At 33.9% G+C, this 14,838-nt stretch overlaps 1 protein-coding gene across 1 annotated transcript in view; it reads right to left on the bottom strand.

Moving 5' to 3' along the window:
• SPATA17 (spermatogenesis associated 17) overlaps positions 1–14,838 on the bottom strand; it is a 94,995-nt gene that overhangs the window by 75,239 nt on the left and 4,918 nt on the right. The window contains exons 2-5 of the mRNA XM_032185266.1: positions 14,452–14,541; positions 11,983–12,064; positions 5,707–5,757; positions 1,008–1,111 (exon numbers count right to left, since the gene is read on the bottom strand). Of these exons, the coding sequence (XP_032041157.1) occupies positions 1,008–1,111; positions 5,707–5,757; positions 11,983–12,064; positions 14,452–14,541 (327 nt within the window). The remainder of the gene's footprint in view (positions 1–1,007; positions 1,112–5,706; positions 5,758–11,982; positions 12,065–14,451; positions 14,542–14,838) is intronic.

The following is a 14,838-nucleotide window of genomic DNA, read 5'->3' as shown; positions in this document are numbered from 1 at the left end:
AAGTTTGGCTAGTGAGTATTTTGTTTGTGAGTACTTCTGTTACCTGAAGAAATAGTTACGTACCAGGACATCAAGTGAGCTAGAGGGGTTTTATTAGACTCTATTTTAGAAAGCTTTCAACTTAAGTACTGGGAAAGACAGGGGATAGGAGAAATAGAGTAGCAGCAGGAGCATACAGTAATAACAGTTTTAGCTAGAATTCTAACAGGGGAACCTGTACTATAACCATAAGACAATTCTCCTTAACTGTGTCCACACAAGGTCTTTCACAAGGCCTGAGGTCTGCCCACACATTCTCCACAGAGAGTCTTTAAGCCTGAAGAGGTTCTGATGTGCTGTGACTGTTCCAGCACTTAGGCCGATGTGTACAGGAATTCATCTAAGCTTTTGCTTTACAGGCATGCTCCCCACAGAGCAAGCCTCTTTGCTTTCTAAAATAGCCTCAAGTCTGCTTCTACAATGTACAGTCACCAATAAGACAACATGAGAAGCAGGGATCCCAGCACAGCAGCTTTTTAATTTTTTTCCCAAGTGATTGTGAGAATTTGAGCAAAGGCAAAAAATCAATTAATATTTATACTATGGCTCAAATCTACACTTTTATGATTTGGCAATAATCAAATTAAAAAAAAAAAAAAAAAAAAGGCAAAAAAATATCTTTACTTCCAGTATACTGGAGGAAAAAAAGCAGTTCAACAAACCATATTTAGAACACAATGATCAATTAATTTTGAATATAGGTGAAGAGATAAATTAAACTGTTATAAAACCAGAGTACTTCCGGTTCATTCAAAGAAGTTAGAATTCATAACTGTGTAAATGAGAACAGATTTTGGCACAACATACACTGGCCAAAAATTAAAGAGAATAATGACTGAAATATATGCATATTTTTGATAATAGAAGGGATCCTACAGTCAAATAAATAATTCAATTACTGCCATAAACTTCTTACAAATAAAAGAAAAGGAAATGAATGTTTTACCACATACAGTTTTTATCTTTACCTGACAATCTCATTATTCACAGAAACGGCTTCCAGGTATTTCTTCAGTGCATAATAATTATGGATATATTTTCGGACATAATATCCACGCCATCTTTTCTGAATCTACAGGAAATAAAAACTTGTTTAGTATATTTCAAATAGAAAGTTCCATGCATATTAAATGTCTGTAGTATTTCCCAAAAAATAGCATGTCTTTAAAAGTGATATCAAGTAGATGTGCCACTACATTTCAGTGAAGAAAATGTGGGTGGGATGTAACATATTGTAGCTAAATGGTATTATGAATTTAATATTAAAATTCAAAATTAAAAAATAATATCAAATTTTAAACCACAGTTTTTGCTTGAGTATAGCAATGAAAAAAAGAGTCTGCTGCTGCCAGAATGGTAAAAAATAAAAATAAAAAAATAAAGAAGTGATACCTATTTTCTAAGGTACAGAATACATTCCTTATTCAATCATCCACTTCAATAATATCTTCTGTGACACCCCCTGCTATGTGCTCTGGATATGATCTAAACTGAATGGAAGCCTCCCAGTAACTCAGTGAATAAGGCTTTCTGAAAACATCATTTACAAATTGCAATTGTTTCATCTCACGTGTAAGATGATGTGTGTCTCTTTGTTACACATTAGTTATAATCTTCTACACACAATACTATTCCTCCTGCCAAACAGGAGGAACTGGAAAAGGAATCCTTTTTATCTGTAGCAAGTCCAGAGATTATAGCAAGAACAGAAACTATATGGTGTCCTCCACAAAAAAAGGATTCAGTCTGATGCATTATAAAATGCTTTATCTTTCCTTACCTCTTATTCCAAAGTAGCATGGTATAAAAGAGGCAGAAAGAGCACAATGTATATGTTTGAAGAGCATCATATTGTGTTTGAATTGGGAAGAAGGCAAGGAAAAAAAGCTGCACCTTGCCCAAACTTCTAATCAGCCTTTGCACTCAGCAACTGCATAGCCTGTATCTTTGAGTCCTGGGAGTGCTCTTAAGTAACAGGCAAAATTGTCTCCTTCCAGTTCCATTGCAGTCCAATTCTGTACCAGTAACTATGATAACTGACAAAAGTTGTATCAATTTTGCAACTGCTGCAATTTCCTGAGCTGAAAACAGTAACATAGTGGAGCTGCCTATATGAAGTCTAAGGGTTGCATTCTTTCAAACTCTGGTATTCTCTGGTACCATTTTTCAATCACAGAAGCCAAAACTATTGTTTAAAGTAAAAACTGGCACTTAATCTAAACTGATGATACCTGGTGGTACAATTGTGATTATCTCTTTATCTAAGATTTAATAAGCATCACAGAAAAGCTTTCAGTAAGTCTTTGAGTGATATGTTGCCAAGAAAGTAAAATGATCCACTAAAGCTATGAGGAATAATAGGATATTTACTTTTAGTGTTAGCACACCTTTCTATTTCCCTTTTTTGCATCACCATTTATTTCTTGTCTTCTCAAACACGACTCAAAACTAACACAAAAAGTTGCTATTTCCTTTTACCTATGTGTCACTTATTTGCTTTTAATGAAAAAGGTTTGTACTCTGGACATTGTTACAATATGAATAAATAATAGTTATGTGAGCAGTTGAACATGGGAGAAAGAAAGGTTAATGCTAGACATGCTCCTTTTCACAAGGTGGTAGTAAATTTCAGTCTTTGCAACTCCCTTTCTCATACACAAGTGCATCAGGTTAAAAAGGGATATAGAAAGAGGAAAGAATGAGTATGCCTTCAGAGATCTGGGATTAAGCAAAATCCTTTGCATGTGAATAAGGATCTTAGCTTTGTTTCTCTGTTTGGCTTCAATATTTCTCAACAAGAGCAACTTGGCTCCTATATAGCTGTGTGCTCATTAATGCAGGATTATGGTCCCTTTGAAACTCTTTCTGACGGTCTTCACCTTACAGATATAAGTATAGAACTAGATATTTGTGGGTTAAAGGATCAAAACTCAAACTGAAAGACAAAGGGTAAAATTGTATAAAGCTATAATTACCTCCAATGGGCTCAGTGTACCAATTAAATGCCACATTCTACCTTTATTTACACCACTTTCTGTCCAGAATGACCTCACTGACTTCAACTGAATGAAACATAAGTAAGAAAAACTGCATTATGTCTCAAATTATTTTATGCTAGATTTCAGCTTCACTAATTACTTGTGTCAGAGATTAGAAGACTGAAGACTAATCTCTTTGGAAAAGAGCATTTTACACAAAGATCCTGATGATGTTCTTATTTGCAATGTGAAAGTTCTAAATGTTTGCTTTTATAATGAAGTATAATGTGTTATTACAATATTTCTTTTTAATTCCAAGGTGAATGTTTTAAAAATTCTTAGGAAAAAAAGAGACAATGTGTATGCCCTTCAAAGTAATTAGCAAGTTTCAACAGTGATTGGTACAAAACAATTATTGTCATTGATCAGCACTGAACAGATAATTTTAAACAAAGTCATTGTGTGCTCAGCAGATTACAGCTTGTTAACGGGCAAGTTCTAAATGACCTCTTAAGCTAGTCAAATCAATGATGCATATTCCTCATTAAGTAACATCAAAATGTAAGTGGTCTTATAAATAATGTTTATTTTAAGCACTAAAACAAATGGCAAAACCTTGATATATCAAAAGCCATCTGCTCGTGGAAATATTTTTTTCCCTGGGATTACTTTTGCAGCTGAAAATTTATAATACCTTAAATCTTTTAGGAGAGAGAATAATTTTGCAAACTAGTACTCAAAAGTAAAATTGATCGAAACAAGTTCTCTCTTTTAATTTACAAAGGTGAAATTGATAGTTATGGTTACAACTAAATGCAATACAGGGAGACAGAGTTGTAGACTAACTGCAAAACTATGAGCATGTGCACACCCTCAATAATATTTCTAATATCAAAATCAAAAGGGCCTATCTAATCAGTGACTAGCAACTGGAATAAACAGTTCAATAATAAGGCAAAACTAAGTGGTCAAATAAAAAAAAAAAAAAAAAAAAAAAAAAAAACACTGTTATTTTTCTATTTTCAGAATACTGAAGTGAATCAAGTTCACAATGTGTGAATGAAAAGCACTGTTGGCTTAGGAAACGTAAATTCTGGCCATACATCTTCCATGCACAAAGCCAATGGGCCTCAATCACTACTGACCTGCACCTTGGTTAGTTCTTCAGTAACCAGATAATGACAAAAAAACAATTTAGTGTTTCAGAATGGTAGCATTTAAAATCTGTTCTGCAGATATGGCTGCATAAGATTTAGATAGAGGAGAATTGGATTCTGACATTTGCAACTAAATAAAGGTCTGTTCTCTTGTTTTCTACTGATTTAAATTTCCATTAAAGAAAAGGACGACTGAAAAAATGGTACTTTGAAGATTTATATCACCTAATGATTCAACATTACATTTCCATTACAAATGAATGGGAACACATTCAATTTCTTTCAAAAATGAAAGACCAAATGCAAAACTCCATTTGATTAGAATACATAATTACCTTTGAAATTTGGTCTTCAAGTGCCTTCTAAAAGTACACAGCCAACTTTTGAGAGATGGCTTGCATCTCATGTTTTCCCACTGATTTCAACTGTATGAGTATACAATATTTATCCCCTGTGGAATACTTTCAAACCAGCTAACAAAGTAATAAACTAAAGCAATTGTGCATTTCTGAGCAATTTGATCACCTTCCCCTTTCATTTTTCTAACATACTCTAAATGTAAGATTCTCTTTTGTGTCTTTGAAAAAAACAGAAACTAGTCATAAACCTGATGAGAACCTAATGACACATCTCTTGACTCTGAGTTATCTGGGAGAGAGAGACCACAAAATTAAATTTCATTCTGGGCATCTTCCTACTTCACAGGAATCTCCCTGGCTTACTCTCCATCCTCACCACATCTCTACATTTGGTACAATTCAAAATGTAAGATGCCTAACCTAAAGAAATACAAGCCACTAAAGTAAAGCAGTTCTTTTTCACAAAACAAAAGAATTAAGGAAGGTAAAAAGATTTTATCTCAAGGATTATCTAATGTCCTTACCTTGTTTGTTTTCTTTATTTGCTTAAGTACAGTAACAAAGTTCAGGAAAAAAATAAATATTCTAATTTTAGTTTAAGATATTTTGCAGTTTTCTCCACAACAAACTTAATTTGCTGTATATTTATTAAAGTTCCAGAACTGCTTACAGTCTTCTTCATCTAGCAAAAATCACTTGTAATGTTGTCAATGAGATCAGTGCAGTTCCAAATCTATTTAAGCAATGAACTTGTCCTGTGTGGTGTAACTCTTTTGAGATTCAATACTTCATTTTTAATGTACTAACAAAAAGATATGTACCACTACTTCAGTGAACACTGAAGTCCTATAGTTTGTCAGAATATTAGATATATGTCTATATTTGTATGAATACTCCCAGATAGAATGTTTGTTTTATCATTATAGTATATGGTAAGGTACAATGAACATTTAAATGGGGCAAGCCACACACAAATGCCTTAAATTCAGCTACAGTTTTCAAATACATCCCAGACTACTGAGTGTAACTTTAATTTTTAACTATGTACTATTTCCCGCTGTTGCCATCAGCATATCAATCAAGTGTATATTATTCTGGTTTGCTCATTTTATTAAAAGCAAATTCGGATCGCAATTGACTTTTCATTTGTTTAACAAGTGAAGAAATATTTACCCTGACAGCCATTTCATTGTAGAAATTCATCTTCATAATAAAATATGCTGTCTGTGAATCAAGGAAAAAAAAAAAAAAAAAGATGGCATATATTTCAGTTACACAAAGACAGTGCTCCTATTTTTACATATAAAAGATAAGAATCTTTATACATAATACATAATAAGAGTTCTAGGCTTAGAGAGAATAAAATCAAACTTTGTATTGAAGAGATAGGCTTCCTAATACATAATGCAGGCTTAACCAGAAAAATCTATGGTAGTCAAACTAGGAGCTAATGGAGATATATGATCATAAAATGCTCTCCGCTGAGTTTGATAATCAATGGTGCTCTACTGAGAGTAGAATAACAAAGCAGAAATATTCACAAGTGCTGGTGACACATAGTATTGTATGATTTATTCACTGGGGTTCTTTTAGCCAAAACTCACAGAAACATAAAAGGAATTCATATTTCAAGACGTCTGGTTTAATGAAAAATTCAAAGAAATGCTGTCTTCAGTCGAAATCGTTCAAGGATACGGATGCAGTGATGGAGCAAAATTGTGCCTTCCAACCATCTGTACTAAATGTTATGTACTTAGCTGCCTCCTGAGTAATCCTTGGGAATTTTGTTTCATTTAATATTCATTTCAACATCATAAAATCATAAATACAATGATACCATGTTATAGTGAATCCCCTGATATAGAAAACATTTTCTGAAGTCCTGGTTTCTTTCCAATAAAGTAGAATTCCTCTCATAGTGAACGAATCCCCTATTATACTAAGCAATCACTTGGCAGCATAGGTTATTTTAATGGATACATCACTTTAAACTAAGCTTTCACATCTGTTCCGCCCTCTAATTACAAATGCAAAATGAACATAATTCACAATTGTATCATAAAAAGTAAAATATAAGTACTTTGAATGCAAGAGTATGTCCTTTATTTAGAACAACATGCAGCTTTTATGTGTTTCTCATGTTTTAGACACAAATCAAAGGCAAAAGTGCTTTCCCCTGATATAGTGATTTTCTCCCCCATGGCAAACAGGAATTCACTATAAAAGGGTTTCACTGTAATTAGTGTTATTTGAATTGCCTAGTCTGATCCAAAGCAAATTGTCTGTGGAGAGCAGCAGGACTGGATTATTTATCAACAGTCTGGGCAATTAAGAAACAGTTGGCTGCAATATGTTATTTACAAATGAACACAATGATGCTACTTCATTTTAAATTCTCTTTCTTCATTACATTAAGCAAGGCATAATTCCTGCAGTTTAATTAAGGTACATTTTAAATGCTCACTTTAATATTGTACCAATCTACTAATAACAGATACAGGAGAAAAGATATTCACTATTTGAAAGAAAAATGCAGGACTGCTAAATTAAAAAAAAGAAAAAAAAAGTTTTACTTATATATATATACACACATACACAAGTGCACTTTATATATACCCATATATATATATACATACATATATATGTAAGAGGGAATCTCAGTAACAAAGGTATGAATTAGAATAAATAGTGGACTCTATCTTCACTTTTCTCAGCTTAAATGTTTTCTAAGTGATGCTAACTGTAGATATTTGAATGAAATAATGGTTTCCAGGTCTAGGTATGTGCTTAAACAGTTCAATTAAATTGATGTAATTTTGCTTTGAAGCTCATCTTTTCTTTCTTTGGAAGAGAATGCAAGAGTTTCAGCACCACCAAATAGATCCATTACATTTTTAATGGAGATTTCTAAGCTTTAAAACGATCGCTATATTTCTGCCCATCAGTGATTAAATTAAACAATTTCATGCTTTTTTGTTTATTCTTCTCATATTTGAAGGCCGTGACCACTTTGATCTGAATTCACCCTAATTCACTGAAGACCCTAACTGGGAGGACTATTGTCATTATGTTCTTCATGTCATTATTACTGAAACAGGGAGATCACTTTTCCACAGCACTTGGTGAAGTACTGAAGGGCTCTGCAAATGCATCTCTCTATGCTATTTACAGAGATAGTCAATGGCAACTAGGCTCCTAACTCACATACCCCATTTAGGTGTGACAAATCTGGGCCTTATGCTACCACTACTTAACAAGGTCACACATAACAGAATGGGAATTATACATTCCTGCTTTTATTCAACACTGCTCTAAATCACAATTCAGTCAAATGGAGAATTGCTCTTACCACTTTGTCTTACAACTTTACCCTCGGACACAGCCAAAGTCTGTGTTGCCGTCTAGGTTTGTTTGCAAATGGATTTGCCCTCTGTTTTCTAATCTTGATTATCATGCCCTAAACTCTGTTACCACAAGTGATGGACAATGTGTTCATTCCTGTTCACAAAAGCATAGGCATAATTTAATGCTTAATTCAAGTCTGCATTTATGAGCTTTCCTAGTAAACAAAAAATTATTTTCTAAACTGGGTCCCTATTGTCCAGAAGACATGTCTCATATCCACTTTTCTCATGTTTAAGTGGAATTTATTGGATTTCAACTTGTGTCCGTTGCCTGTCATCATTTCACTGGGTGCCAGTTCCAAGGTCACATTGCAGGCTGAATCTCTGGGAAGAATTATCTCACCATCCCATTCACACTCACAACCACCCCACCACTTCCAAACTATGTAGTGCTTGTATCTGTCTCTGATGTTTATATATGTCTCCCCACTAGTTTACTTTAATGGCTATGATTCCAGAATATATTTGAATCTTTTTTGTATAAACTGCTGGGAACTTAATCTACTTTATCATTTTCTTACTATTTAAAAACACATTTGGGGACAACTTACAAATGTGTCCTGATCGTGATTAGTGTTTTCTTTGTATTTAAACAGATAATACAAGGTAACATTTCAAAGGAGAAATAGAAATTTGATTGAAAGTAGATTTAAAGAAGGAATGAACATGTGGTCTAAGTCAACAGGCACTTTTTTTTTTTTTTATAGAGCAAATATGCATTTGCCTAATTTCTATTGAACTGGGAATTTAAAATTGGTTACTGAGTTGAAGCTAAACTATTTAAGATGATTTCAAACTATGCGCCATAAAAAACTCACTTTTTACAAATGCATATCCCTCCAAAGTGAGCTGAAAATATGCCCATCATGAATACCAACTTCATATACCAATGAAATGTTAGAATTCTATTTGCCTTAGCAGGTGATTTCTTGTCTTTGAGAAGCATTAAAACAAGGAACACTGACATACAGTTTGATTCATGTTCTGGTGTTTGCCTGGTTTTAAAATTCATCCTTTCCTGCAGATATTACAAGACTTTCAGAACCCACTACTACCAATGTAACTAAGGCATTAAAAAACCTACAGGGACTCAGTTTTTAATTTTAGTTTGGTATCATTATTAGGAATCGAACTTTTTTACCAAAGCATCTATAATTAGAATACAGAAAGGCACGTAACTCTGGTCATATAAGCACTATAAATAGTGGGATTATATGACTTAATATATTTTAAAAATCAACAGAAGCGGCACTAGAGGAGTTACAAATTAAATACTAGTAGTGATGCACATATGGACAGCCAATCTGATGAGCCTCAGCCTTTGTTATTTTCCGCATCAGTACCACTCACATTTCACAATTTTGAATATAATCATTAAAATGATTTATTATCAAGTAATCATGGGTATTTTGTGCATATGCTTTGCCTTGTTTGCTGGCAGCAGATACCAATCCAGTTATTATCATGAGAAAAATTTAAAGTGACCAAATAGTTTTCTATTTAACAAAAAGAAAACATAAAAAAAAATCTGTCATGTCAATTGTATTACTGCATTTCATCATCAGGAGTCATTACAAGTGTTATTAGCAAGAGTTCAACACATATTAATGAATCTTTTAACTTAAAAGCTCCATTAGTCTTCTGAGAAGATTTTAGTTTCATTTTAAAATTTTCCAAATTTCACCCAGTTCATTAAAAAATTAAATTCACCCAGTCATTGAGTGTATAAAGATAGGGATGAATATAGGGAATGAACTTGAACTTTGTATCTAAATCTAATCTGAGAACATACAATATCGAGTACAGTAGTCAAAAGGGACAAAAAGATGCCTTTTTATCTGCTACTTGTATGGCTTTCAGGTTGGCTTCCAATCAGGCTATGCTACTTAGTCCTCTCTAAAGAGACAACAAGCACAAAATGAAGATTTTGATGGAAAATATGTTTTTCTATGTTGATTGTACAGTTCATAAGCTTGCTGACAGATTCTGTTTAAAGGTCTGGCTAATACTAGATAAGTGCCAGTATCCAGAATCCAGATGGATTTGTGGTAGGATTTAGAATGTGTTTTAAGTGGGTTTACCCAATATTTTGTTATATGTTATTCCACAGAACTTCAGAGTTGTCAAGGGCTTGTCAGTAATGTCTATTTGAATAACAGCACAAATACCAGGCTTTATTACATAAAGTCTTTCTTCTTTTTCTTTTCAGAAATATATTTTAAGAATGGAAAGCTAAGGAGTTTTCATGATGCTAGTTACCTTGGCTGGGTTATTATAGGGAATGTTAATTGGAAAGACTGTCTTCAAATGTAATGGGCAGATTTAAGAAAAGAGTAAAAAAGAATAAAGAAATAATAAAGACAAGACATAAAACACCTTCCATATCATAGATACATTGAGAGGTGGGACTTCTGTGAGTGACCTTTGAAGTTCCAAACCCTTGCTCAAAGCAGAGTTGATTAGAGTAAATTGTGCAGGTCTTCGTTCAGTTAGGCTTTGAGTATTTCCAAAGACAGAGACTCCATAGACATGGCTTGCACTCTCTGGACAATTCATTCCAGTATTAGACCACCCTCACAGTTAATCAAGCCTTATTTTTAAGTGGAATTTTATTTTTTCCAATTTGTGCCCACTGCATTTCATGGTGATACCACAGGTTGGCCCTCTGGGAAGAATTAGCTTGCCATCTCACTTACAGGCTCACTCAGAACTCTGCAATGGACAGTAGGCATGGTAGTGATGTATTCATTTTGTATCTTATCTAGGCATGACTGTTTTTACAATCTTATTACATAAAAATAAGTCTCTGAAGTGACATCTTTTTGTTTAAAATATGAAAATGATTATTATTAACAATGAAATTAGCATTTCAACATGGCTGCACGGATGCTTTATTTTCATTAACAAATTTTAACATTATCATATCTCTCTTTTTCTAAAGAAGGTTTTCTAGATTAAACTAAATTTCCTTAAACTCAGAGACAATATTCAGTTAAGTCCCCCCTATTTGTTGTTGTTGTTGTTGTTGTTTTAAAACAGTCTTTTAAAACAACAACAAGCAAACAAACCTATCTAATCCAACTATTCAGCTATCTAACTTGTACTCAAAAATAAGAGCATTTTAGAAGATGGACTGAAAACCACAGCTTGGAAGGATGATTCATAATTAAGCCAGGTAAACTGGAAGAGCTAAAACTTTTAATTAGGTTACTGATAGATTGGGGTAGGGGGGTGGTGGTAATAGATAAACTTTCAGGCACACAAGTCCTTAGGCTCAAAAACATAGGAAGTATGGACTTTAGCCCATTATGGCTCAGGTTTTTTCCTTTTGCTTGACCTGTTTGTTTTGACTAAGAACAGCTGTTTAACAAAATTCATCATGAATAAATGACTATCAGGTAAAAAGTATTGTAAAATATTAACATAAATTGATAAATTAGTGAAGCTAACTACATGTTAAGAACTTGATTGGTTTATGTTAAAGACAAATTAGCTCTTTCTTAATCTCCTAAACCTGTTAACAAAGCTTTTAGCCAGTATGCTATCATATACTTTTGCTATCTTCAACTCTGTCAAGGGAATTAGATTGACTGTGATCTGCTGTGTGCCTTAAGGCAAACCTCAAATACTTCAAGGTTCATTAAGTAAGAAATTTAAACCACTAAAACATAGAACAGCAGTATGTACAGTCATGGGCTTATTTTATTTTCAGAATTAAAAGTTCTGCTAGTGGGAAAAAAAAAAATCTTGAAAAGCTTCAATCCTGCAATTAGCATCATGCAGGCAGGCTTCTGCATGAGCAGATCTTATTGCTGGTTTGGGAACAAATACTCCAGAGCTGCCAATGCTTCAGCACTAACTTAACTTGACCACCATGAGTGGGTTTACTGAAGTTAATGGCACTTTTCACGATAATAACAGTTAAGCACGTGTTTGTGTATATCAAGGATCAAAGTTTCAGTTTTTTAATTTCAAAACAAATGAATGAATTACTTCATACTTATTCTATAAATATGTAAACAAGATTTTAAAACTAGTTTTCTACCTTCACTATTTTTCGGAAGTATCTTCTGCTTTGAAAACCTCTCCACCGCTTCTGTATACAAATCACCATTTTGTTCAGATGTCTAAAATGAAATATATTAAAAAGAGATAGTTTTGAAACATTAAAATGCAACTGTAAATACATAATTTTCTATTATTAAAAATAATGTATACTGTATTATCCATACTTGGACACAGGATATAATATCCTGCATTACCCATATCCAAGTTGGATGGGGCCTTGAGCAGCCTGGTATACGCGGAGGTGTCCCTGCCCATGGCAGGGGGGTTGGAATTAGATGATCTTTAAGGCCCCTTCCAACCCAAACCATTCCGTGATGCTATAATTTTATGATACTTGAAACAGAAGGTCACAGCAAACATACTTCACACCTACAGATGTGTATATATGCTTGTATATATATATGCACACATACACACTTCTGACCTAATATTTATACACATACATTGTTGTTGGAAAAACTTTCTTCTATATTATTAAAAAAAGATTTATGGAATAGCTGTAAGAATGTGATTTACAAGATAGATGATTTTAGGAACTCTTTTAAGCAATTTATCTGACCAATTCAAAATCCATATGGGGAAGAATTCATACCACCTAACTATGAACATCTAATTTAGAAGCCTTGTAGTACAGCAAGAGTCACTCAGTGGAGGCAGGCCTTTCCAGCAGGTGATTAAAAGCAGCCAAATGTGAGGGTAATTCAGAACACTCGCAAATGACTGTATTGAAATTGTGCTCCTAAATCCATCCATCTTTGGAAAGAGAACATTCATCTTTGGAAAGAGGACTGTGAGCAGGAGCACTGTACACGGTGGCAGAGAAAATCATCTTCTACACTCAGTGATTTACTTTTTCTTATATGCTCCTTATGACTATGTTGTTCTTCGTATGTTACAAAAGTCAGGTATGTCGTTAATAAATATAGATATGTGTTTGGAAGAGCAAAGTTCATATCAAATAGATTGGCGAAGACACTTGGGATTTCACTTTCTTCTACAGCATGCTGTTGTTACTCATGTGCTGGAAACAGAAGGGCATTCCTTAGTCTTCTCTGTCTTTGTAGGGGCTTTTGACATGGATAGCATAGCTGATATTCCTTGGAGGGCTAAAATACCATATTTGTTTGCCTTCTGAACACATGCACGTGATGGCTGCATCCTGTGACAACACACTTGAAGCAGCAATGGACAATGGATTACCAGTGTTTCTTTTTCAAACAAGTGCACATGTAGTCTGTACCCATTGGTCTTTCAGTGATTAATGTTTTTTAGCCTAATAATTCATTAGGCTCAATACAATATATCTGGGTGATACAGAATGGCTTGTGACAAGCATGAGGTCAAACTAGAAGATACAACAATCCTTATCCTTCACAGTCTTAAGTTTAATGAAGATAAGGAAATTCAAGGAAATGAGTTTGACCAATTGGGCTTATGACCAAAAATGAAGAAGGGTCTTCTGGGTGGAGGGACCAACTACACTGCTTCCAAAAATATGTTGTATATGGCAATTTAAAGAAAGAGTGATTGTTTTTTTTTTCTTTGTTTTGTAAGTGGAGAAAAATATGTAAAGAAAGATCTTTAAATACGACTTGTTCAAGCTGAGCTGTGGAAGTTAATTTTCTACAGCAAGAATCCTGTTACCATACACTTACTAGGCAATTTTTGTCTAAGGTCCACAGTAAGAGAGATAAGAAAAGTCTATGTAAACAGCTTAACTGAAGAACGTTATTTTCTCCAGTCATGTCAGCATCTCTCAGACAATACTGTCTATTAGTATCTATTAGCATAGCGTTGGTGGGACTGCCAATTATATTCTAAGAGTTTGACTTATGAAGTGGTATCAAAATAAGTACTTGTTTTCTCATTGAAGTTATTCATGGATAATAAGAGAGTGTCAAAGGTGCCCTGCCGTGTATTCCTCATAAATAGACAGGGGAGGGTCAGGCTGGGGGGGTAGGAAAAGATTCTTCGCCTAGAGGGTGGTCAGGCACTGAAACAGGCTCCCTGGGGAAGATGTCACGGCACCGAGCCTGGCAGAGTTCAGGAAGCATTTGGACAATGCTCACAGACATAGGGTTTGATTTCTGGGGGTCCTGTTTGGAGCCAGGAGTGAGGCACAGTAATTCTTATGGGTCCCTTCCAACTTGGGATATTTTATGATTCTATATTGAAGACGGACTGTTTCTTTGCTACTTATTAGCTGCTTACTAGCATCTTGCCATTTTAATTGCATATAGCTATGAAAATCAAAAATAATTGTTTTTTACAGTGGCCCAGCATATGCTTCATTCAATTTAAAAGCAGAATAAATGATAGACTGTTTTTTTTTGTTGTTGTTGTTTTTCAAAATTTTCTCATTTTATTAAAATCAAATAATACCATGAGAAATTTTGGAACTAAATTCAAGTACAAAATACAGATTAAAATAAGCCTAATATACTACCTCAGATAGGCTCGGACTCTGCATCCTCGAAACCAGCTCTGAATTTTGACAGCAGCTTTGTACTTTATTTTTCTGTCTTCATCTACACATCTGAAAACATGAAAAGTAGTAGTTACAGTAATCATAGAAAATATAAAAAGTAGTAATACCTATCAGCATGATAATTTAGTACCAAAACAGAAAAAAAAGTCCTTTTAAAATATTTCTTACTGTTGAAGCTTGTGATGTTTTTCCCTGGATTTTTCACCTACAGTTAAAATTTTAATTCTATGAAGTTTAATAATATTGCATAACAATATAATTTAGGTTAGTTGTATAGTGTGAATATAAAAAAGTTAAGTCCCCTACAGAGGACTGGAGACTTGATAGCCTGTAATCAATTTTAAA

The sequence above is a fragment of the Aythya fuligula genome, chromosome 3 (assembly GCF_009819795.1).
Source record: "Aythya fuligula isolate bAytFul2 chromosome 3, bAytFul2.pri, whole genome shotgun sequence".
In the NCBI taxonomy this organism is placed as follows: Eukaryota; Metazoa; Chordata; class Aves; order Anseriformes; family Anatidae; genus Aythya; species Aythya fuligula.
The sequence above is the reverse complement of the archived record's forward strand: the minus strand, read 5'-3'. Positions and strand labels throughout refer to the sequence as shown.